Source organism: Argiope bruennichi, chromosome 11 (genome assembly GCF_947563725.1).
Source record: "Argiope bruennichi chromosome 11, qqArgBrue1.1, whole genome shotgun sequence".
NCBI lineage: Eukaryota > Metazoa > Arthropoda > Arachnida > Araneae > Araneidae > Argiope > Argiope bruennichi.
In genome coordinates, this window is record NC_079161.1 from 72858569 (window position 1) to 72885918 (window position 27350).

The 27350-nt window shown below is 28.4% G+C and overlaps 1 protein-coding gene across 4 annotated transcripts in view; it reads left to right on the forward strand.

Annotated features, from left to right (window-relative positions):
* The window catches only part of LOC129956462 (uncharacterized), a 44157-nt gene extending 17243 nt beyond the window's left edge, over positions 1–26914 (forward strand). For 3 of the 4 annotated variants that reach the window (XM_056068350.1, XM_056068348.1, XM_056068349.1), the window contains exons 11-16: positions 2497–2561; positions 11393–13335; positions 14911–15096; positions 17215–17382; positions 19433–19513; positions 22826–26912. In XM_056068350.1, the coding sequence (XP_055924325.1) occupies positions 2497–2561; positions 11393–13335; positions 14911–15096; positions 17215–17382; positions 19433–19513; positions 22826–23040 (2658 nt within the window). In that variant the 3' untranslated portion in view covers positions 23041–26912. Of the gene's footprint in view, positions 1–2496; positions 2562–11392; positions 13336–14910; positions 15097–17214; positions 17383–19432; positions 19514–22825 lie in introns of all 4 variants that reach the window. The other variant, XM_056068351.1, reaches the window with a different exon arrangement.
* The last annotated feature ends 436 nt before the right edge of the window (positions 26915–27350 follow it).

Genomic DNA, 27350 nt, shown 5'->3' on the forward strand with positions numbered 1-27350 from the left:
ATTCAGAAATCCTTTTTGTAAAAGTTCTTGAGTTTAAATTCTTGCCTAAAATAATTAGCTAATGCCAATATTCAATGAATATTTTATGATTTTCAAAATTTACACAAATAACGGGAGCTAGAGAACTTGCTAGCATATCATATTGGAATGTAACAAGAATATATATTAATGTAAATTTAAGAACTGAGGGAAGGCAAAACAATATTAATTTTTCCCTTTCTTTATTGTGAAGTTTGTGATTGCTTATTTCGTTTTCAACTTTTTAATATATGCTTCTGTTTCCTGCATTCAGTTATAAAAGTATGCAAATTGCTTTGCCATATTTTATTTAGATGGGAATATTTGCAATATCTGTATACACTGGGTGAATGGTGAAATCCTTTTAAGCTCTTTTCATTCAAAATTTCATCTTCTAAAGCCAGGGAAGGAAGGTTTACTTATAGTGGCAATGTTATACTATAATAAAAACAGGATAAGTTTCGTGGAGTTATCTGTAGAATTGGCAGTAATATTTTGCGATTAAAATTAGGATTATAGCATGAAAAAAAAAGATTTATCCTAAAATTAATAAATTGTATCCTCAGATCCCATACTACCAGTACATGCTTCAGATTTATTTTTATTATTTTCATTTTTGTTAGTTTTCTTTATTGCTTAAAGTTCACTTTGCCATTGCTTAATTCAGAAAAATTGTATGATAATACCAGATAATACATTTTTTTCAATTTTAAATGAACCCTTTTTCAAGTTGTGGGGCATTCATAATTTTAATCTCATGGGCTTTTTGGTTGATTTTCTTTATTTTGTAGTTATTTTCGTAACTTCTTCATTTCACCTAGGGGTGCTGTAACTTGTTTCAATAAATGCAGTATAATCACTTTATTATAGGTAGGGGTGACAAAGGTTAAGGTTATAGGGATAAGGTGTAACATGCATTTCATGCAGTGATTTTTGGCATTTTATTAAAATTGTTTTTTTTTTTTTACTATTAATAAGCACAGTTTGTGCCCTGTCGAAATGGGCTGTGAGAAATTGCATGAATGTATTCCATTTTGATTGTTAATGGAAAAAAATATTTTATAAATTTTAATTTGATATAAATTAATTGATCTTGCAATTAATTAATCTTTTTAATTTTTTATTTTGTCTATATGTTAGAATATAAATGCAATTTTAAAAAATTTTAATAAATGCAATATTAATTTATAAATCAATATAAATGTCCAAAACTGTACAATGAGCATGTTGTAATATGCATTTCCCTCTTGTTAAGATTTTTGTAGTTAGACTTCCTGCTTTAATTAATGCCATGCCAGTTACTTTATTTATTGTTAAAGTAATTCATGAACAATTACTGATCGAAGGGAAGTAAAAATAAATTATTTACAAAGAGACGATGGAGTGGAAAGGAAACACACATATCATACGTATATCAAGCAGATATTATCCAATTTTATTAAAATGTGCCAAACCAAAGTACGAAATTGCATCCCACATTGGAGAGAGTAACAAAGGAAATGAAAGTGATTACAGAACAAATTATAAATCTGAAGGATTCCATCTATTTATTTTCTAGTTTCAGAATGAGAAAGTATAAAAGGAAATCTGAATGGACTTAAAAATTTCAGATGTGTATGAGTTAGCTATAATCAAAGTATTAAAAATTAGTATTATAAATGCAGCTATTATTCGATATTTGAATCATATCTGTGCATAGATATATTAAAAAGAAATAGTAAAATATTCCTCTTCCTTTTGGATATTCCAAACTGAAGAGGGTATTTGCATTTGTGGACGAAAAGAATATATCGTATTTGCTGAATTATGCAGGTACTTCTTTTATATTGCTTCCACTGGAAATAAGAAAGTTGGCTTATCAGAGTGCTGTAAGTATTGACATTTAGAATGTGCCTTCTTTCTAGTATGAAAATAAAACGGCTGATCAATTCTGGCATCAAAGAATGGGTGTAATACTTAATTTTCTTGTCTGTGAGAGATAACAATCTTTCATTTCTTTACCTCAAGTGCAGTTCTGTTAAAGATTGACTTTTATGTTGATTGTTTAAGTAATTTTACCATTTTTTTCATTATGAATCACTTGATAACATTCATAGCGATTATGCCATATTATATGCTATTTTTGCATTTCTTCGTATCTTGACTGTTCGTACAGGGAAAACACAAGGAATTTTTTTCCCAGTTTTGAGTGGCAATCCTGAGTGCAAGTTGTAAAGGATGATTACTTTTGAAAAAAAATATTTATTGTGCTAAAATTATTAAATTTACTGAATGTTCCTTTTTTGTATATGATGAGCGAATAGCCATAGTATAAAAGTAAGCAGTTATGAATAAGAGATCTTTAATGTTTTTAAAAATAGAAATATTTTTTTTAATATTATTAAAACACACACAAATTTATTGTATTTGGAAATGTTCAATAATATTTTGAATAAATTTTCATTTTTTTCTTGATTTTTTTTTTCTCCTGATTTGTAGAATAAACTTTTAAGGATGAAAATCCATCCTCCGGAATGTCCTGAAGAAAAGAATGAAGAAGAATTGTATGTATTTCTTGAATATTTTCTACTCTTATTATTTTAATTTTTTGAAAAAAGCAGGTATTTTAAATTATTCTCCAGATGTTCTAGTTTGATTTTCATACTGTAGTGTATGCCTTTCAACTTTTATCTTTAATTTCAATTTCTTTCTGCTTTTGAAATGATTTGCTCATGCTGATTTTGACTATTTAGTTGTCAAAGAAGAATTGATCTGTATAAAGCAACAACTATAAAATATACATATGTATGAAGCAATTGCCGTTGATATTATTTGAAGGTAATGCAGTAAGTTGGAAATCCGTAAATTGTGCATGCGTTTTTAAATATCAAAGGTGCTGACTTAACCCTTAAATGAGGAGTGTGGTATCTCAGACCGCTAAGGATGGATTTTCGATCACTCCTTTCCTCAATCGAATTGATTGAACCTGGCTTCTTGTTTTGTGACCTTCACTACATGTGCACTATTTCAACCGGTTTTAGCTTATGCTTTTGAAAATATTTCATCTATTTCTTTGTAGGACGTCTGTGAGAACACACCTCCCTTTAGTGTTCCAGTATTACAAGACTTTACAGAGGGCTTTAAAATTTGGCTCACAAAATATCATCCAACTTACAGATCTCCTCATGAAGAAGAGCTTTTGAGATTTTTAAATGAAGCAGAAAGTGATTTTAGTGAAGAGGGTAATTGCACCGAAGAATGGATGAAAATTTGCTTCGAAAGGATGTTTTTTTGTTTGTTTTTTTCGATGAAAGTTCGTTTTTGACCGATTCCGATATATATGTTCAAATATTATTAATTTTTCTAGTGATAATGTGTTTTGAAAATTTTCTAAAATGCCAAATTAAAATAATACTAAAATATACCAAAAGAAATATTTACAGAATTTACAGGCTGATTTTTATATTAGTATTTAACCTATACATTTAAAATGCTCTCGAAACCGTCCTACGAATGTTCACAAGTTTCTGTGTAGAAATGAGGCTGATAAAAAAAAAAAAAAAGGAGTCAATTTTACCCATTGTCAATTTTTTTTTTTTTTTTCATATAATTGTTGAATTTTTTATTATATTTTTTTCTATGTACTTTCGTGTATGCAGGAAAAAGAAATATGATTTAGAACATAAAAAGCAATGTGTTTTTTTTAAGAATATTATTTGTTGTAACTTGTAATTTCAGAAGACAAGATATTTTCTAAAGCAGTTATTTTTCTCAATGATAATATATTTTTAAAAAATAAATTCTGAAAAATTTTTATATACCAAGAAAAATATCTGCTAAATATAGTGGCTGATTTTTATACTAATGCTTTTATTAGAAAATTTCATTTAAGCGCAAATAAATTGTGGTCTTGTAGACAGCATATCTCCAGTTAAGTCTTAAATTTTCACCTCCCCTGTTAAAGGTTAAAGAAGACGTGTTGAAATCTAAATTAAAGATTTAGATGGCATGAATGCACCATTTGTTGAGATTTGCAGAAACAAACTGTTTCCCTTTCTCCTAATAAAGCTTTTAAAAATAATCAGACATCTAAATTGAGAGCAACTTCGTTCTATCCATTTATTTTGACTCTGATTTTTACATGTTGCCAATTTCAAAAAGTGAAAGTACTACAAGAAAGTAAGACATTGTTTCGTTCCTGGTTTTACCAGTGCAGTCTCTTTTAACAATCCTCCCACCTTTTGATTAATGACACATAAATTAATCAAAACACTAATGAAACTAAATAAAGTTAAATAGTTAAAAATTCAATTCTTAGTATAAAAACTTTAAAGTTACTTAATTAGAGTTCAAGTAATAAATCTGGATGGGAGTTTAATTTGTCTTCCAGATCTAGTCACGATAGTTCTAAACTTCTGGGACAACTCTGGAACCGAATTGTTCATCGGTGATTCTGAAATTATATTTTCCTTTTCAAGTGTTTCAGTTTCATTTTTCTCATCTGACTCCATAGATGAAGGTATTTCGCGGGGGAATATTTTCTTTATTGGTCGAACTAATTCTCCGGAAGCGGTTTTGACTCGAACAACACGAACATTGCCGTCTTTTCCTGGATATATCTCAGTCACTTTGGCTAGAGGCCATAGCACTTTGCGCTTGTTGTCACACTCAACGAGAACTATATCCCCAATTTTTATCTGTCTAGAACTTAACATTGTTGATGGACGTTGAACCAGTAAGCTAAAATATTCCAACCTAAATCTTCTTCTCAGAAGTTCTCGCACATTTTGAAGATGTCTAAGTCTCTTGTTGAAATCAATTCGATCTAGGTGATCCAAATCAGGTACACCAAACTCTGGAATTTCACCTAAAAACAAGGACGGTGTCAAAGGAATGAGATCGTCCGAGTCCTCTGTCCCATATGTAAGGGGTCTGGAATTCACAGTTGATTCGCAGTCGCATAATACACTCATTAACTCTTCGTAGTTTAAAGACGCTTGGACCAAGATACGACGTAAAAGTTTCTTAATCATTTGCACAAGTAGTTCCCAAAACCGCCCCACCATGGTGTTGCTGGTGGACTAAACTTCCAGTCTATCTTAAGTATGGCAGCTTCCCTTCCAACAATATTCCAATCAATTGACTCAAAGAGATTGTTGGATCCGACAAAATTACTACCATTGTCGCTGTAAATTATCGATGGCCGCCGTCTACGCGCAATAAATCTTCTAAATCCAAGTAAAAATCCCTGAGTAGAGAGGGTCAAAATCAGTTCCAAATGAACCGCTCTGAAAACAGCACAGGTGAAAAGTATGATCCAGGCTTTACTCTTGTTCTTCAAAACTAGTGGGCCGGCTAAATCTACTCCCACAATTTCGAAAATCTTAGCATCTCTAACTCTATTTTCGGGCAGAGTAGTTGGCACTGTCTGCAGTCCTTTAGCTTCATGCCTTCTGCATCTAACACATCGAGATAAAGCTTCTCGGATAGTTGATCTGCTTTTGATAATCCAAAAGTTTTCTCGAAGTTTGGAGATTAATATATGTATCCCGGCATGAAACAAAGATAGATGTTTATGAAGTATCAACTTCTCCACAACTGCATGCTTCTTCGGAAGCAACATGGGGAAAATAAAATTGTGATGGTCCTTTCTTTCAGTTAATCTGGTCTTAACACGTAAAATGTCTTCCTCATCTTTGAACACACTAAGTGACTTCAACTTCTTTATGTCTTCCGAAGAAAATGATTCATGTTGAATAATCTTTACGATATATTTCTCTGCCATTTTTAGCTCATTGACCTTTAACTCGCCGTCTTCTCTTTCTACATTTGTCTTCTGGCAATTTCCTATAAATCTGTGTATCCAACCCATCATTCTTAGTCTTTTCGTGTATTTTGAAAAGTAGTTGAAGACTCGTGAAGAAAAATCATCAACATGGTTTAATGACGTCATTACTACTCTACGTTTTTCTTTGTTAGCCTCCACTTTGCCATCGATTGGCGCAGAATGAGGCAATTCTTCTTCCGACAATGCCAGCCAATGAGGCCCCTCCCACCATCTGGATTCAATAAGTTTCTTCATTGAGCATCCTCTTGATGGCATGTCGGCAGGATTTTCTATACCAGGTATATGGTGCCAATTTCTAAAGTCTGTCAGGTTCCTAATTTCTGAAACTCTATTATTCACGAACGTTCCCCAAGCTTCTACATTCTTTATCCAGAAGAGTGCTGTTGAAGAGTCGGTCCAGTAATACTCTTTTGAAATTACGATCTTGAGGTTCTTCTTAATGAATGAAGCCAATCTTGCTCCAATAAGACAAGCAAGCAATTCAAGTCTTGGTATAGTTATTTTCTTCAGCGGAGCAACTCTGGCTTTAGCTTGCAATAATGTCACTTCGACTTCATCTGATTTTTGGCTTCTTAAAAATACTACACTCGCATAAGACCCCTGCGAAGCATCGGAAAATGTGTGGAGGCTAAAAGACTGCCCATCGGTCTGAGTAACTTGCCTAGGAATCTTTACTGATGCTAACAAGGGCAATTCCTTAACCAATTTCAAGAATTTTCTTTTGATTTCCTCAGGCAGCTCTGCATCCCAGCTCAATTTAGTTTCCCAACTATTTTGCAAGTATATCTTTGGTCGAAGCGTGAAAGGACAGCTAAAACCGATTGGGTCGAAGATTCTCTGTGCAATTGATAACACGTTTCGTCTTGTCACTATGATGTCATCTAAGTCGATATTAGGTATGTCACAAAACAGTGAATCTTCAAACTTATCCCACATAAGACCAAGAACTTTTAGTGGTTCACTTATTGTCGATTTCACATTGCTCTTCTCTGTCTGCTCCCACCCTCTCAAGTCGAAGTTACCACTTGCCATCAATCGAGTTGACTTTGTAATAAAATCTTCTGCTTCTTCATTCGAATTGACTGAGGTGACACAGTTATCAACATAAAATGAAGATTTCAATTTTGAAGCTGTTTCTTTTAGAGAAATATCACACTGATCCAAATGCGAATTAATCACTGCACCTAATAAAAATGGGCTGCATTTTAATCCAAAAACTACTCTGCAGTGTCGAAATTCTCTTATTTCCTTTTGTTCAGAGTCTTTCCACCACAGGAATCTCAGAAAATCACGATCATTTTTTTGAATAGATATCTGAAGAAAAGCTTTTTTGATATCTGAAATAACTCCTATTTTTCCTCGTCTGAAATCAAGAAGCAAGCTTGGTATTAATTCAATTAAGTTTTCACCTTTTGCGAGACAGTCGTTAAGGGAAAGAAACTCCTTCTGCTTACACGAAGAGTCAAAAACTGGTCTTATGAATGTTGTAGAGTTCTCTTTGAATATCGGCCTGTGTGGAAGGTAATAGCAGTGCACACTTTTCTCCTCTTCTGGTACTTCTTCGATTATTCCAGATTTAACCCATTCTTCGAACACTGCATTGTAAGCTTCTGTTTTATCTTTCAACATGAGTTTCTTTGTCGTGGAAATTAGTCTTTTTTTCGCTACTTCTCTGTTACTGGGTAATTTGTCTTTCTCATTGATCCAAGGTAAAGAGATTTCATATCTATCCTCTGATCTTTTTAGGGTCTTGTGAAAATGATCCCATACTGCTTCTTGTAATTCGACATCACTTCTATTTTCTTTGGAATCTGTAAGTCCCAATGCCTCTAGTTTCCACAAGTTTTCTATGTCGCTACTGTGAACCAACATGGACGTTATCAGGTAGGACATAGACACATTACTTTCTGAAGTGTAATAATTTATTCTACCTATAACTGTCCATCCGAGCAAAGATTCAACAGCAACCAATCCGTTTTCTAATTTGTGAACTTTTCCCGTTAACAATGCACCTGCGACGTCTGCTCCAATAAGGATTTCTATTTTCAAATCTTTTCTTTCAACATCAGAGACAGTGATACCTTTTTGTTTCATTTCTTCTATCCATGGTCTAGGCTGCAAACTGGCCACTAGTCCACAAATCTTTAATTGTTCCAAAAGGTTTAATCTTCTAGAATAATTGCCATATAGGCTACTAAGAGACACTTCATAACGTTTGTGGGTTTCTCTCTTTGTTGTGGCTCCTCCAAAAAGAGCATGAATCAAAGTTTCTGTTCCAATTGAATGGCACCCAATTTCTTCAGCCGTTCCTTTTAATATATATGAACGCTGTGATCCAGTGTCAATGTGCCCTTACCGTTTTCTGCCTTTTATTAGATTCAATATTCACTAATAAAGTTTGAAGATACACTTCATCTGGATAATTAAAACTGGTACTTGCTAAAGATACCTTTTTTGCATCCTCCTCCTTAATTTTATCATCATCTTTCTTTTTACATGTTTGTAAGTCTGGACACATTACAGCCCAATGTCTTCTTAAGTATATCAAGCATCGAACAGTTGACCTACATTGCTTGGCCCTATGTCCAATTTTTAGGCAGATGAAACATCCATTCCTTTTCTTAATTTCATCATTCCTTTGAGTTAAAGTCATTTTTTGAGCCACAAAACAATTTTGGCTTTCATGTTGTTTCTCACAAAAAATGCAAGAGTTCTTTTCCCCAAGGTTAAATGTTTTCTTATGGCCCGAGAATAATTCATTCGCAGTAGGCACAGAATCTTCATTTTGGAACCTTTTATCCCTTCTAACTTCGTTTCGTGCACCAAAATCAAATTTAAACCCAGCTTTTGCCAGAGAAATTCTCTGCTCTCCCTCAACTTCATTTCTCAAAAATAACAATAATTGTTTTAATTTTCCGGAATAAGTATTTTCTTCTGTGATTATTGATGCATGATTTCTCAGCCAAACTCTTAATAACTCCTCAGGAATACACGATTCAACGAGTGGAAATAACATGGCAGAGTATTTGTCGCTTGTCATTCCAATTGATTCTAACGAACGCAAATAGGATTCTAATTTGTCGTACAGCTCGGACACACTGCACCTTTTTCTTTGCTCAGTTACATTTTTAATAATTAGACTTAACAATTCTCGTATATAAAATTCCACTAAAAGTTCTTCCCGTCCGAATCTATTTTTTAAGCTTTCTATGACTTAGTGATAATTTTCCGCGGTTGCCTTGAAGCTATTGACAATGTCACGTGGTCTAGTACCAGGTATAGTAGCTTGGATTAAATAGTGGAATTTGTCTTCATTTTGAATTTCTTTATCGTCATGAATTCGTTGGAATTGCCCCCAAAATGGCAACCAATCTTTAATGTCCCCACCGAATTGTTTTAACACTATTTCAGGCAGCTTGAGTTTTCGTTTGTTTAAGTTTGGAGACATACTGGCGACGGATTGCGCAATTTGGCGGGAAAAGAACATTTCAACTTTAACTTTAATCAAATCTAATTTTTCCTTGTATTCTTCGATGCTTTCCCATTCACTGTTAAACTGCTCTTCAGAAGAATATTCTGAATCTAAAATTTGAATATCATAAGAGCGAAGTTCGTCCGATAAACGTTCTAAAGTTGTCAATTTCGATCTTATAAATTCTTCCTCCGGGTTTTCTTTTTCTATTTCAAGTTTAATTCCGTTGCATATTCTCGTAAAAGATGCTCTAATAGGTTTTCTTCTCTGAATTAGTGCTTCCATTTCCATAAACTTAAAACAAAACACGAAAGCAAAAGTAATAGATCGTCTGACCTTGAACGCTCAAAGCATCCGTTACTAAAAGATAAATAAACTTTCTGACCTGTATCTTTCTTGCTTATTTTCATAAATCACGTACCGAGGTCACCAAATGTTGAGATTTGCAGAAACAAACTGTTTCCCTTTCTCCTAATAAAACTTTTAAAAATAAAAATAATCAGACATCTAAATTCAGAGCAACTTCGTTCTATCCATTTATTTTGACTCTGATTTTTACATGTTGCCACTTTCAAAAAGTGAAAGTACAACAAGAAAGTAAGACAATGTTTTGTTCCTGGTTTTACCAGTGCAGTCTCTTTTAACACCATTCATGCCATTTTGGAATTTTGGGCGCTTTATTTTTTTGTGTGCCAGTGAATATTAAGTGGTAAAAGAAAAGCATCATGGATTTCATGATTGAATTATTCCCTTTATAGCTTTGAAACATAGAATGGAAAAGGGAATTCAGGAATGCAATAAATAAATTAGTCATTCAGTATTTTGAGAGTAACCTTGAATCTCATTGGGAAAAAACAACCTAGTCCGGAAAATGAAATTTATATTAATTTTGCATTGAAACATGCAGATTAAAAAGATTTATTTCATTTGTGTGCATGTATATTCAGGTATAAAGCTGGTTTGCTTGACAGTTCTGTTTTATATTTATTTTCATATTCAATTATAATTTTCAATGAACTTCTATTGTGCAAAATACCCTGTATTAAGCTCTTACATTTAATTTGTGGACTGCTAAGAAGTACCAAGTTGAAAGAAAATTGATTTCTTGAAAGAAAATTGACTCTTGTGGTTTTAAAATATTATCTCTGTAATATAAAAAATTCCACATATCAATGCATGTACATAATACACTTTGATGGTACATTCTTCTGGATTTTCCTGTTTCTCAGGTGACATTTTAAAACAAAATGAATGTGTTAACTTGTTTTCCTTTTTTCTGTTAGCTTTTCTTTTTTAGTAGCATACTGACAGTGTATACAATCATACCTGTAAATCTGAATTTGTTCTAGAGATAGTGCTTACATAGAATATTGAGAAGATATGATTATTGATTGCACTTTACTATTTTTAATAAGACTGGTCTTGATATGTTTTTGAACATGTTTGCATCATTTTCCACTGCGTCAATGTAATCTCTGCTTAACAACAAAGCTCTGACAGTTCTTCTATTATGCAAATATGTAAAATGTGTCTTCAACAAAATTGAACAAAGAGTATAAATTCTGTTTGACAAGTGAAAGAATTTCAATCAACACAATACAGAAAAAAAAAAAAGAAGAAGAAACTAGAAAAATCTGTATGTTTTAAAGAATTCTTATGAGAGATTGTTTTTTTTTAACTATGAATGAAAAACTAATTTATGAAAAATTATGAAAAAGAATTATTAATTATGATTATGATTTTACTAATTTATGAAAAAAATTGATCTGACCATATTGGTAGTTCTCAGTAGAATTTACTTATAAAAAAATAGAAAAAAAATATTTATTCAGATTTTTTTTTATTATGTTTCAATTTCGACCTAAGTATCTATAAGCTTGGAACAGAACACAAAATATTTCTTGTTAAATTATGTGTTGCAATTTCTAGAAATCTTGCTTTATATTGATTTTTCTTAATTATTTTTAAGATTTTAAACGAAAAGAATCAATATATACCCTATTTCCCATAAATTTCTAAAAATAATGATTCAAAAGACTTACTCCTTGATGGCTTACCCTTTTTCTAAATTCCAGGAATATGTCTGCTGCTGTTGGGAAGGAAAAAGAAAATATCATCCAGTCAATGGAATTTATGTCTTCAACTTCCAGCAGATCACAGAATTCTCTCATCTTTGAAAACACTTTTGATTCAGTAAAAAACCAAAATGTTACTGAACATGTTGAATCAAAAAGCATCACATCAGTTGTCCAGGAATCTTCACACAACAGATCAACTGTTGAATTTAATGAATTGTGTAATACTTTACAAGAAAGTTGTCCCCTTTCTCAATTGAGGAATGAAACTCAGTCTTTAAATAATAGCTTTTTTAATTTTATAAATACTTGTGATGTTGAGGAATCGGTAAAAGACAACTCAATTGAAACTAATGCTACTCTCAGTAAATCTCATATAATAAGTAACGATGCAGAGGACTTTGTATATGGAAGCTCAGTGGAAGCTAATTCTTCTTTGAATACATCTGAAATAAAAGTAATGAATGCTGAACATTCTAAAGAAAGGAATTCAGTTAATTCTAATACTTCGCTGAATAAATTTGACATGGAAAATGAGGATGTTGAAAAAGCTATATTTGGAAGTATAATGGAATATCTGAATTCACCTGAAAAGATTACAGTGGATTCTGAGACATCTGCCAAAGGAGTTGTGGTTAAAGCCGATGCTTCTTTGAATAAATTTAACACAAAAAATAATGATGCTGAGGAAGTTGTGGAAGGAAACTTTCTGGATGCCTCTGCAATTAAAATGCAGTCATGTAATGCAAATAAAACCCAAGATGAATTTGATATACCTGTACAAGAACAATGTGCATTACCAATTAAAAAAATGAACACTGAATCGTATAACTCAAATTGTAAAGAAAATGGTCAAAAACTTCCTGAGTGTGGTGATATTGCCTCTTCCACATTAACCTCAAAAGATATATTACTTCCTAAAAAGAAAAAAAGAAAAAAAACTAGAAAAGAAAGAATTTTAAAAAGAAAATCTTTTGTAATGGAAAAATTTCCTTCTAAAACGAAAAGAAAAATAATGAGGAAAAGACTAAGATATCAAATGCTAGAACAGTTTGAATTAAATCAGCAAGTATCTTTAAACAAAAAAGAAAATATTGAATCATTTTATGCAAATTTTAAAGATAATTGCCAAACGCTTTCACATTGTAATGATCTAATTTCCGCTCAAGCCCCAAGTAATAAGCAAAAACCTAATAAATGGAAAAAGGTTAAAAATGTACAGAACTTCAAAAATGTTTTTCCAGGTGAACATTTACACTTCGACTCTATTTGCAAGCAATCTCATCAAGATATAAATGATACTTATTTACCAAAATTGAATGTATTCCTTACACAGCATTGTGAGAAACTTGCAATAGAATTATATAGAATAAAAAATTCAGAATTCAATAAATATAGGGAAGGTACAAATCCTCTTTTCTTTATGCTAGGGAATATTGATACTGGTCCAATCTCTGATGCATGTATAGCACAGCATGTGCAATCCTTAATTGATTATTTTTCAGACCCCAAAAAATTGGACATGCCATCTTTAATTTTTCTGGTAGTGGATTATCTTTATCGTGAAAGACCACAACATGACAGTTTATTCACTTACTTTCAAAATCAAGATTTATATGTGTATATACCATATTCTGAAAGCTGTGTTGTCCGTGCTGTTGTTGAAATTGAAAAGAAGTCATTGCCTCACTTGAATGGATTGGGAAGGAACGTTTTAAACATAATTCATGAAGTGATCATTTCAAAGAAAAAAATGCCACTGAATGGTTTGGCTTCTTTGTGTAGAGTGTTTATGGAGATGTGCAAATGCTACAATGATAGGTGGGAAGTTCTCTTTTTGTGCTGTGAATTGCTGAGATTGGGACACCCGTTTGCACCATATTTGATTAACGCACTTGCCGCGGTCTGGAGAGATCCATTTAGCTTGAATGATAGTTTTTCAGGTAATTTTCTAGATGCCACTTTGCTAAGATTTTTATAAATGTCTACTCAAATTTGTATCTAAATATGGTTTTTATTATTATTTTCTTTGTTCTAACTAACATTCCGTTAGTCACATCTTATCTGACAATGCATGATTACTTCTTTTTTCAATAACTAGATGATGTTATGTCTGAGAGAAAATTCTCTTTTGCTGTCTTTCTAGTTTATTTTGGAAAAAAGTGCATTGTATTTATATATCTGTATTATTCTATTGAAAAAGTTATATTATTTACTAATATTAACAATATATATACCGGTGTATCTGACAGATACTGCAAAATCACATATGTCTGAAAAACATGTGACTAACGGGGTGTTAATAACAAGTTAGTTTGACTTTTATAAATTGTTGATCATGCATGCTGCAGTATACTGGCTTTTTCCAACATTCGAAACACTTGAATTCTATTTTGCCTGTTGGAGACAGAAGTACTGTGAATTGCAGAAGTGCTCAAAATAATCTATGAATGCTAAAACAGAATAAATATTTTATTTAATGAGAAGGCTACATGAATAAGAGATATGAAACTTGGCCAAAACATAATTTGGTAGGTGGAAATATGCACATCAGAGTTATTTTAATTCATAAAAATTAAGATAAATTTGGACACTTTTTAGTAATATTGCAAATATTATATCTTCTTAAAAAGGATAAGTTTTTGTAGCATTTAAAAATTTGGAAAATCATCTTTTTAGATATATAAATTTACAGGTACATAGAATCATGAAAAGTGCTTAAATTTGAAACCATTTTTAAGCACCTTAAAAGGGCTCAATTTACAGAAATAGTCCTTAAAAATTGCTTAAATGTTCTCCTGAAGATGAAGAAACCTTTTTATCTTGTTTTGTTCTACCACAAATTGAATATGATTATTTGAAATCATGGTTGTAATGGCATGTTTACTGGAAATATCAAAAAAGAAAACCAACAAAAGGAGAGAATTCTAAGACTTATTCCAGGGGTTCCAGCACTTATTAAGATAATGCTTAATGATTCTTCTCCCCCCCCCCCTTCCTTTCTTTTCTCTCTCCTTCATTTGATTTTTTCCCCCTTCTCTTTTTTTCTTCAACAATGCACATTGCCATTTATTAAAATACTGGAATTTTTACAATGGATTTTCTTATCTCCATATTTATTTTTTTAATATTTATATTGGAAAGTTACAAAATGATGTTGAATTGGTTAACTCTTTGTTCAATTTATTAATTATATTTATTATTAAATTCAAAAACTAGGCACAGTTCCATTGTTCAAAATAGATTTTGTCGCTTTTTACAGTATTCCACATTGTTAGTTTATTTTCCCCATTCTACTTTTCATGAATATAATTGAATGATACTTTTAATTGTTTAATTATATCTTCTAGGTTTAAATATCTATGGCTAACTTTTGGAATTCAGAATCTTGAAAACAAAGTTGGTGTGTAGAGTTAAATGGATTAACTCGATTTGTAGAGTTATTTTACTTTTTATTATTTATCCATTTATTTCTATTTTTATATCTGATAGTGTTAAATTTAGTTTATTTATTTTAGTGGAAGAAAATATGTTGTTGAGTTCTATCTTTTATGGAATGGAAGAAAAACCATTGTTAATGGATTCTGACCTTTGGGCACGAACCCTTAAATTAAGATCTGCCTATTTTCCTCATCCACTGGTAACAGATCCCAATCAGGCAATAGAGTTTTTAACCTCTGAAATTGTTTCCAGATGTGCTAAACGTAAGTGTCCAACAGTTCTGAATTATTATAACCGTTGCATATTATAACCGATATGTTTTATAAATTGCACGATTATTTTCTAAGTACAATGGAACTTTACCAATTTTTTTTTATTTAATCTTTATGCCTTGAGTTTCAAATTAACCTTCTGTTAAAATATGATCTATATTTTGAATACATTTTTATACGTTCAAATTCTAACCAAAAAGTTTCAAAAAAATTTTATATCTATTCTTCTAATTAATTATGTTTGTACTTTGTATCTTCATAATGATAAGATGATAATTTTTGAAGCTCTTATTTGTTGAACTCTTTTAAGAACTACATAACTGTACAATGGATTAGGCCAATTTTTTTTCTTCTTTTTATTAAAAAAAATTGAACACATTTAGATATGAATTGTGCTATTTATTTTGAGTTTCATTGTGCAATTTATATTCAGAAAGCTGGATTATGAATTTGTTTATTAAAACACTTCCTTTATTAAAATCACTGTTTATTAATTATGTATTGTTTATTAAAATAATCACATATTAAAAGTAAACTATGCTGCTGTTTTTGTTGTTAATTACTTTTTCTTGTTGTTAATTATTTTATACTTATTTTTAGATGCATTTTTTTATTCAAATTTTTTAATAAATTGAATTTTTTTTGACTGTTTAATTTTAAATCAATCAAGTCCTGCTGTGCTTAATTTATTATTATTATTATAAAAGAAATTAAATAGCAAAACTAACTTCATTTTGAATCTTCTTAGTAAGAATTATTTGACACATCTAAAATTGAAATTCTTCAATGTTGTGAATGTTTGAAAGTTTGAAATATCTAATATTTAAATGATTTGTTTAATTATGTTATACTATCAGTTCAAGACTAGTATAATACAATTGACAATAAAATATACGCTATCAGGTGTAATTATGTTGTAGATATGACCATAATTTTTATTTCTCAGTTTTCCATAAAACTTTTAAATCTTGAATTCTGAATATTTATGTTCTCTTTAAAATTTTATTTTAAAATAAAGAAAATTTATTTTAAAACAAAGAAAAATTATGAGCTGATATATTAATCAAATGTAGAATATCTTTGAATTTCAAAGGCCTAAACAATGTGTCAGCTATGAAATATTGTTTACTCACACTGAATATGTATATGGATCATAATATATGTGGTGTATTATAATATCTCTGTCAAGGCCCTATTGGTAAATATTTCAGGGATGATATATTGGCAATCATGCATATCATTTTATTCATAATGCATTCACCAATACTGGAATTCCAATTATCTGGTTGAATTAGTAGCAAACCTAATCTAAATAACAAATAAATAAATTGTCAATCTAATCTAATCTAAATAAGTGACTATCTGATCAATTAATAAAAATAAAGGCTATTTCTCAGATTTAAAAAAAAATGTACATATTGCATAATGCCTTAATATCATATTTTGTATACTTGCATATTACATCATTAAAATAGCATTGCACGAGCAGATCTGCTAGAGTCTATTTGTTTACTTGTTTTACTCAGAAACATTTTGTTTGTGGACCCCCCATCCCCTTCTTCAGAGCCATTGGTATTGTCAGGTACATAATTCAGTTTAAACAACTCAATGGTTTTTAGAATACAAATTATATCAGTTTCCGTTAGAATACAAATGATAATTTTAAAAAATTTCTAGCATCCATGACTGTTTTTTTTTTTTTTTTTGTTACACAAGTAAATTTGCCTTGTTTAATATTGTTTCTTAACATATTAAAAATATTTGATAATTTAGCTTTTTGTAATTGCAGAAATTTTATTTTTTGCTTTAATGTACATAGGCTGATGCTGCAGAGATAGTTGGTGGTCTATAAATCCTTTCTTTTTAATATGTGAAAAACCAAAAATATGTGTAACCATAAAATGACGCTGGAAAGAACGTTACTGGAACCATTTTATTAAAAAAGTAATTATAGTTAAAACAGTTAAATGGCACATGAAATATTCATCATATACCTGAAAATATTTAGTTTGCGTGAAATGAATTATTTTTACAATCTCTTTATTGAGAATACTTTTTAATATTTTATTGCTTTTGCACAATTCTTATTTCTCAGTTTTTTTCATATAGAGTTATTTCAAAACTTATGGATGCTGACAAAGGCCTTAGTTATTTATGTTTCAAGACAAACTTGGGATTGGAAGATGCATTTTAGGAATAAATATATATTTACCAATTTGCTGCATTTTTCAAACTGTTTTAATGAACATGGATTTGATTTGTTCTGTAATTTGCATGGTAAGTGAAGTAATTTTTTTCACTTCAATTTTTTTAAGAATTGGAATCCGTAACATTGTAAATTAAAAACGATTCAAGTTATTCATAAATTTATGTGCTGTGCTAGTAGAAATTAATATCTATAATTATTCTCTATTGGTAGCATTATTTTTTGTTTTTCCTTTAGAATATCAATAAATTTAATGTACCTTTAAAAATTGAATGGGTGTGTATTATTTTGTTTTCATTATATAAATTAAAATTGCAAATGTTATTTACTATTAGCAGGTTGTCCAAATTAATATGAAGATTTAAATTGTTTTTGTGTCATAGAAATCTAAACAATAAGAATAGATTTTCTTAAAGTTTTGCTTATTAAATACAAGGAAAGTTATAATTATAATTTCATTAATTGATAATTATATTTCCCTACAAAGAAAGTATTAGCTACTTTTAATCATTTTATGTAATTGTCACCACATGACCACTTACAATGTCATAAAAAAATTTTGATAACTTATAAGGAAACAAACTTTTCTCAGTTATTAAAAGACCTTTGTTTCATGAATGAAATAATTAAAAGTATAACTTCTTATTTTTGAAGAAATTACGAGATTTTTAAATAATGTTGCGGTTATTAGAAATATTGTATATTAGGATATTTTATTAAGTACTTTTTACTTAAATAATGATTAAATATAGAATATTTCCATTCCAAAAAGTGTAGTTATATCAACTAACAGTTAATGGAAATCCATCATATTAGCATAAAGGGCATTATAAAATCCAAATTATTCTCTAAGTGTTATTTTTTCTTTCTTTAAAATTGTCTTTACAATAATTACTTGTATAATAAAGAGGATCTTATATCTTCATATGGATAAAGCATTATTTTTGACATGTTATTAAATCTGTGATTCAAAAACTATTTTACCTCCATGGTTTGAAAAAGTGTTAAAATAAATTTTAATTAATTGTTTTAGAATCAAACATTGAAAATGGAATAGCTGACTCAGTCATTTGGAGAGTGCATTCATGATTTTTTTTAAATTCTTTAACTCATGAGAAAGCTGTTTTTTTTAACATTATTTAGTTTTTAATATTGAGTTTGCTTGCTTTTATTGAAAAGCTATGATGATTAGTCTTTTCATTCTTTCTAAATCATCTTCTGATGTATTAGAAACATTGATATTTATTATAAAATTGGTCATTTTATATTTTGCTATGTTATCTTCTATTAAAGCACAAATAAATAAAGGAAATAAAATTGAAATAAAACTTAATGGAAATTTAGCATAATATTTATATTTTGTTTGACATTAATTTTAATTGTTTTGAGGTGTATCTAAGAATTTCAATACAACAACCTTATTTTATTTTGCTTTCAAAAAAATTGTTAAAATACAGTAATGTAAAATTTAATTAGTCAAATAAATAAATCAAGATATACTTCTCAACTGATATCCAAAATGTTTGCTTAAAAATGTATATGTGGCATTTAAATTTCCAGTCAGCTTAGTAGTAGAATTCTCAGAAATATTTGCACCAACAAATAATAATTTTAAAAGAATCAAGATAAATAAAAATTGTTTTAAAAATTTTCCATAATTATAGGAGTTGTTGTTCCGCTGCAATATTTAGGTGTATATCATTTTACTGTTTTTGTACTAAACAATATTCTCATTTCATGTAAATAAAATTTTATATATAAATAATTTATATATATTAACATTCATTATAAGTAAATTTCTAAGCATTGTATCTATTTATCTAGATACTATTATTTTTAACCTTTTGTCCAATGTAAATTTTCCATTTTTCTTTAATGAGTAGGTAAAATTCTGCAATTTCAGAAGTAACATTTTTATATGCAATGTGTATATTGTCATGCCTTTTATCATTGTCTTAATGTATTATTAGACTTGAATACTTTTATAAATAAATCTTAAAACAAATAATTTAAGTTATTTATGACTTCTTTATCATTGACTTATATTGATTTGTTTATTAAATTTATGATTTTATCTAATTGCTAAGCATCGAATTTATTTGACATTTTTATTTTACGCAGTGGACATTTCCATTTTTTGCAATGTAAGTCCTTATGAAGAACTACTACAATTTTTTACCAAACCAGGTCTTCTTCATCAAGGTAGTGAGATTATTCAGTTTATATATTAAAATAATTTTTTAAATATATATTATTTTCTGCTTTTATATAAAATTATATATATATATATATATTGAATTAAATCTGAGATTCAGTTATATGAAATGAATATTTAATGACTGTCTTGCTTAACAAAATTATTCATCTTATTTAGTTCTAATTGATTTTTTTACTCATAATTTGGTAATTCATGGTTTCCAAAAAAAAATAATTTTGGACTTCAAATTGTGATATACATTTATTTTGCATTTTTTTAGTAGTCTTGCACAGGCCCTGTAGCATTATAGGGCATGATATATTTTACATTTAGCAGGAATTAAAGCATACTTATAAAATGAGTTAGTTTAGCAGTTATAATCTTTGAGCTTATATAACATATTTCTTGTTGTATTAAAGGATTTTAAGTACAGAATTTTAAAGATAAGTTGATATAATAAAACTAAAGCTCATTAAGATATGTTGTTTGATTACAACAATAGAAAATACCTTTAAATATTTATATAAATAATAAAAACTGGATGTTTTTTTTTTAATTTTAGAAGAGTGAAAAGAAGTTCTGTCATATTTTTCTTAATTTATAAACAAAAACGTCAAAATTTTGCTAATTTAAATTTCAAAATAAAAATCTGACATGAACATATTTGCCTTGTAGGTTTTTTATTTATTTATAGTTTCAAATTTGATAGTTTTAATTCTAATGGTCTGCCTTGCTGACCTTTTAACTGTTCAACTTTTTACTTTTTTATTAGTAAAGTTTATTTTTTTAATATAGTTAAATTTCTACATTTAACTTTATTTATTCTTAACAAAACTTTAAATTTGATTTTTTTTTCAAAAAAAAGTCTGACAAGAACAAGTAGCTAGTAACACAATCCTTTATAGTAAGTTTTTTATAAAATATTTTCCAAATAAATTTGTTATGTAAGTCCTTTTCAAAGATGATGATAATAAAAGAAATATGCACATTTATTTATTTAAATTTTTGCTCTATTTTGAAAGAGAATAATTGAACCAAAAATGCAGAATCCACTGCAATAGTTAATGCATTTGCTGACAAAATACAAAAATATCCACTTTAGAAACATTATTCCTCAATGAAATAAATTAATTGCAAATTTAATTGTTAGAAATTATATATTTTGATGTTTAAATTTTGGACTCATAAATAATAATAATTTGAATTCAGAAATAAAATGTATATAAAAAAAACAAGAAAAGTAGTGGGAGATAAAATCAAAATTGATACTTAATAAGGCCATCTGATGTCAAAGGGAAAATTGATGAATTACATTTAATCTAATATAGAGTTTTAAAAAAGTCTTGAAAATCAATATATCTCAAATTCTGCCCTAAAGGTTCTAAATAGTTCTGAAATTATTAAAAACAATGTTGATGTGGCTGTATTTTTTATTTACAATTTATTTATAAATCTTTTTTTGCATATTTTGTGTTATTTTGTAAATGATTTCTTGTTGTGTAAGAGTTTCTTTGAAATCATTGAACTGGCATGCATTCTGTTGAATTACCAATTGTCATGATTTTTTTTTCTTGCTTATGTATGTTTATCTGAAGAGCTTTGAAGCTTAAAATGAATGAAAATATTTTTCTAAATGATTGTATAATTTTTTGTAAGAATTTTGATTATTTTTTCTTTTTGCTGCTGATCCCCCCCCCCCCTCCAATTAGTAACAAATGAATATTTTGATCTTTTTTTTCACATGTAATCACTGGAGATGTTTTTCATCAAATTTGAATATTTAATTTGCTCATTAAATTTATTCAAAGAAAATAATCAGATTTATTACTAATCATTTAAAAGAATTTCAATTTTTTCAAAAATGTCACCAGAATGTTTTCATTTCCTGGTGATAATGTAATTCAGGACCCCAAGGCGAATGATGTTTTTTGTGTGTGTGTGTGTGTGTGTAAAAATTTTTTTTAATAATAATTAAAAGTGAAAGAATTAAATAATTGCTATAATTAGAATTGGGTAGTTTTTTTACAAAGGAATTTCTAGTAAAATAATATTTATATGTTTCTATGTATTTATGCAAGGAGTTAAAAAGCATTGAAGAAAAGAATAGAAATTGAAATAGGGTAGAAAAAAATAACTATTAAATTTTAATCTACATACCGGAATTAAAATTTTCAACATAAGATCCCTTAGCTAATCTCAGCGTGTGTGAGTGAGTGATGATTAATTGAAGATTTTTTTAAACGGTATATTTTTGGATGGTTATATTGGGAGGTTTGTTTTTGAAAATCAGTAAAATGGATGTAGTAGTAATGATATTCTGCTTCAAGACTTTGTAATTATGGTTTGGAAAGATAAAAATATATAAAGATGTTAGTTATATGTGACAGAAGTGAGTTCAATCATTTTTTTACCTAATAGTATTTTTAATGTATTATCTGTAAATTGCAACATTCATGATTTAAACTATAAAACTTACACTTAAAAACAGTTTTTAGGGCAGATCATTGAACTCAGAGTTACCAAATTTGGTGAATAATTATTTCTTGGGTAGTTAGAAACTGTTTTTAAGATTTTAAGAAAAAATTAATCAAAATGACATCTCAATAATTTTAGAGCACATTATTACATAATATTTGTCACCCCATTTAAAACTTAAAAGAATTAGCTTTCCAGTGACATCTGTTTTATTTCTTTAAAACTTTTCAAGAAATTTTTTTAACATATTTTCACACTTATTTTACAACAATATTTTTCATAGTTTTAGTTACAGGATTTTATTGTATTAGTTATTTATGTGCATTGCACTGATATTTTATTTCATTTGTATATATATAGTAATAAAAACCAAGTTAATAGGAAAAAATCAAAATTAAACCAAAAAAACTCCTTTCCTTTTTTGGTTTTAGTTTGAATAAGAAATCATTTTTAGTTGTGATTCCAAAATTATTTAGCTTCGTTTCCAAAATATTTGTAATTCTAGATTGATTACTTTATATATATATATATATATATATAATATGAAATAAAATATCATTTTGCCTTCATATTATTATTTCTATAATGAAAAATAAATTTTAAAAAAGCATATATAAAGAATCTAATAAATAATCCTGAAGCATTATTGTATTGTAATATTTCAGCATTAGGTTTCAAGCTCTCTTGAATTTATTCTTTCTTTTCCAGCATGTATTTAACAAAATTTCAAGGCGATTCATCATTAAATAGTGAAGAACCAATTATTAAATTTGTTATTAATTGCAAAATATTTTAATTTCTGTTTCTATTTTTTATATTTATTTAATTATTATTATTAATAGTTTTTGTAGGTACAAAGTTCCTGCAGGATTCTGCTGCTGTATCTGTATTAAAATATGTTGGTATTACAGACAAACACATCCCTGCTCCATTAAGAGATTGGTTCCTGAGGAATATAGATAACCCCAAACTGGCGAAACTACTAGATCTTTATTGTAAAAAGGTGATGGAATCTCATGATAACCTTTTATTATGGGATGATATTATAATTTTGTAAATAGAAATTGTATATTAAATGTTAATTTTCTCTGAGCATTTGTAATATTTATGTACATATATGGATATAAAGGAATATATTTATTGATGATTACAAAAATTGTAATAATTTTATGGTATTCCTCACCCCTTCTCCAAAATTCTCTAGTAACAATCTGAGAGCTTTTTCTGTATGGAAATCCCCTAGAAATGTGGAATAAAGATAACCCCAAACTGGCAAACCTACTAGATCTTTATTGTAAAAAGGTGATTGAATCTCATGATAGCCTTTTCTTATGGGATGATATTATAATTTTGTAAATAGAAATTGTATATTAAATGTTATTTTTCTCTTTGCATTTGTAATATTTATGTATATATGCATATAAATATGTATACTTATTGATAATTACAAAAATTTTAATAATTTTATGTTATTCCCCACCCTTTCTCCAAAATTCTGGATTAACAATCTGAGAGCTTTTTCTGTAGGGAAATCCCCAACAAATGTGGAATAAAGATAACCCGAAACTGGCGAACCTACTAGATCTTTATTGTAAAAATGTGATGGAATCTCATAATAGCCTTTTATTATGGGTTGATATTATAATTTGTAAATAGAAATTGTATATTAAATGTTATTTTTCTCTTTGCATTTGTAATATTTATGTATGTATATGCATATAAATAGGTATAGTTATTAATAATTACAAAAATTTTAATAATTTTATGTTATTCCCCACCCTTTCTCCAAAATTCTGGGGTAACAATTTGAGAGCTTTTTCTGTAGGGAAATCCCCAACAAATGTGGAATAAAGATAACCCCAAACTGGCGGACCTACTAGATCTTTATTGTAAAAAGGTGATGGAATCTTATGATAGCTTTATAATGGAATGATATTATAATTTTGTAAATAGAAATTGTATATTAAATGTTATTTTTCTCTTTGCATTTGTAATATTTATGTACATATATATGCATATAAATAGGTATAGTTATTAATAATTACAAAAATTTTAATAATTTTATGGTATTCCTTACCCCTTCGCCAAAATTCTGGGGTAACAATCTGAGAGCTTTTTCTGTGTGGAAATCCCCAAAAAATGTGGAATTCCTCTCCCCCCCCCCATGCAGAAGCATGGAAATGCTTCGTGAATGATTCTACAATGTCTTTGTTTTCTTGTTCTATTTTTGTTTGTATTATAAAGGGAGACCCAAAATTATTGCAAGATGTGAATTTGTGTTGGCAACACTGATAAAAAAATTTCATAGCTGATAGTTACGATATAGTAAAATGGAGCATTATGCTATAGTGTTAACAATGTGTTAATGCAGGATTTGATTTAAATAAAAAATACAGTTTTTTATTTAAATTGTTATATTTTTATTGAATCATAAAATACACAGGATGTATCTTTGGAATAACACATAGGGCAAATAGTCTCAACGGCTTTGCTGGCACATACGTACTCTTCTGTCGAAATTTCCATGACAATTTTGCATAAATAACGCTGAATTTCGTCGATGCACCGTTGAATTTCCTCCTTCAGTGCACATGGGCTTGTTGGCATTGACCTTTGACTTTAAATAACACCATAGAAAGAAATCCAGTGGTGTTGAATCACACGATCTAGGGAGCCATTTCTCAAATCTTCGAACTGTGACCGCCAGACTTTCGTTATTTTTGAAACATTGTTCAACAATGAAAACTCATTGTTCTATCATGTAACGCTCAATTTTTACTAACCTAAACTAACAGCTGTCAAATGGTTTTTTTAATAGGCTGCTACCGCACAAGTAGTGGCAAATTCAAATCTTGCTTTAATTTTGGGACACGCTTTATATGTGTGTCTATATGTTTATGATAATCTACAAATGCAGTTCAAAATGCCTTTCTTATCAAGTGCCTCAAACTATGCAAACAAAAGGTAACCTCCCTAAAAGAACAATTTTTAAATTTTTGTTTGTATACTAAATGTTTCATTATTATTATTTTAACTTATTTATAACTGCATTATTTAGAAATTTCATATGTTTGTTATATATATCTTCACATCCCCCCCCCTTATTTGCAGGAAAGTTTTACACATTTTTGACATAAAATTTTATGTAATTAAACATATTTTATTTGTAACAAAATAGAAATTTCAATCCTAATAAATGATTCCATTTATATAGAAGAATGTAATTTTCCTTGAGTTCACCAGCAAAAAGAAAAAAAATAAAATATTGAAATTTAAACTGTGAATATTAAATGGTTATGCAGTCCATATTTAGACAAATAGAAATTATCTTCTTTTTTTTTTTCAAATAATTTTAATTGATGCACACATCAAAATAGCATCTCTAATATAAAAGAACAAATTGTCAGCTCCAAACAATAAATAGAATAAATAATATTATCCCATATTCTATTCCATTATGTCTGTTAAAATGACTTCAGTGGCAACTTTTTTTTATGTGTGACTTTAAAAAAAAATCTTTGAACAAATATTGTCTGTATTAGGGAAGAGTATTGTCTGTTCTGAAATCAGGAAAGGGTTCTTGCGTTTACAAATTCTTTATTATTTTGTTTGAAAGATAATTTTGTATCTTATAGAAGTATTTATTATAAAAATATTATGCAATTTTGTTTAAAACAATAACACAAGAATTTTATTTATGCTTCTTATGTAATTAAAGAATTCTATTGTAGTTTTGCGTCCAGTATTTATGCGTAACATTTGTCTATGCTCTTGAGTCTAAAATGAAACGTAGTGAATAACGATATCAATTTGTTTAGATATCCTTGATCAATTTATGATTAGATATTTATTTGTAATATTATTATTGTTAATTTTTTGAAAGAATTTGATTGTACACCAAGAAAATTATAATTACCAACATCCTCAGGTATTTTTTTTCTACGTAATAATATCAACAATAAAAAAATTCATAAAATTTTTTTGTCTGTTTTATAGGGAATAAATACTATGAAACAGGTAATAGTGAACACTTATGGTCTGAAATTCTTTTTAATGCTGAATTATAATTTTTTTCATAAAATTTTTTGAATTAATGATAAAATGCTTGAAAGAATTGTATTTCATTATTAAAAAAGTCAAATATAAGTAGAATCTATATGTAGTAGAAGGTTTGTTATTAGAAGTAGTAGAAGGTAATTATTGGTGAATAAAATTTTGTTATGACTGCCTTTTGAAAAATATAGAAATATTTTTGTACAAAGGTTATGCATAATGCACATGGCTCGAAAAATTATTCAGATGAATGATTGTATTTGTTTACTGCAATTAAACCTTTTTAAATAATTATTTCAATTTATTGTGAAAGTTTATTTCAGTGTGTTTATTTTGAAATTGTTCTGAAATGTTGACTTAAGAAATGGGAATTTATTAATAGTATTATTTATTTTATTATTTTTTGTTGTTTTGAATGAGTATTCCTCAGAATAAAAATAAAATATATCTCATTGAGATTTGTGTAATGATGGAGGGTAGAAGGTGTGTGAGAGAGGTAGATAATATATAGCAGATATTTATACAAAACTGAATAGTAATATGTAACTTCAAATTTCGATAGTCGCATAACTCATATGGCTATAGAAGCTTTATGATCTTTTGTTCATAACACTTTTTCTCTCTGATTTGCTGTCAGCTGCCATAAGATTTGATTTGAAATAGAAGGCATAAAACTCCAATAAATACGAAAACCTTTTTGCTGAAACAAAAGATATTTTTTGAAAATATGGCTATGGAACATGAATCCTTCAGCATTGTAATCTTATGTGTACTACGGAATATTTTTTAATATAATTTATGCAACATTTTAAAGAATTCTTCAATAAAAATTTCACTGATTCATCATAAAATTCAGTTTAACTTTCAAAAGGATTTAAATGCAGTAAATAATATTTAATTTCTATCAATGTATATACTTCTGAAAACAATTATGAAGTCTAAATTTATTCAATCCTTCAATCTTATAAATCATATTCAATAAGATTATCTTGACAGTTTAATGTTTTCAATCTAATGAGCTCAAGCTTGGCTGAATTATAAAGTTTTGAATATCATTTTTGTAGTTTTTGGTCTGATTTTAATACTATTTCACCATTATATCTACTAATCGATGTAAAAATAAAACATTATAATAAAAAAAACTTTGATAATAAAATTATCGTTTGCTTTTGATATGTTATGATTCAGAATCAAGTTAGAATTACAAACGCCTTCCTATTATTTTAAAAAAAAATTTCTTATCTAATTTTTCCTGGTGATATGCTGGTTTTCCGGCATTAATGGTTGCTAACATTTTTTATTAAATATTTTACA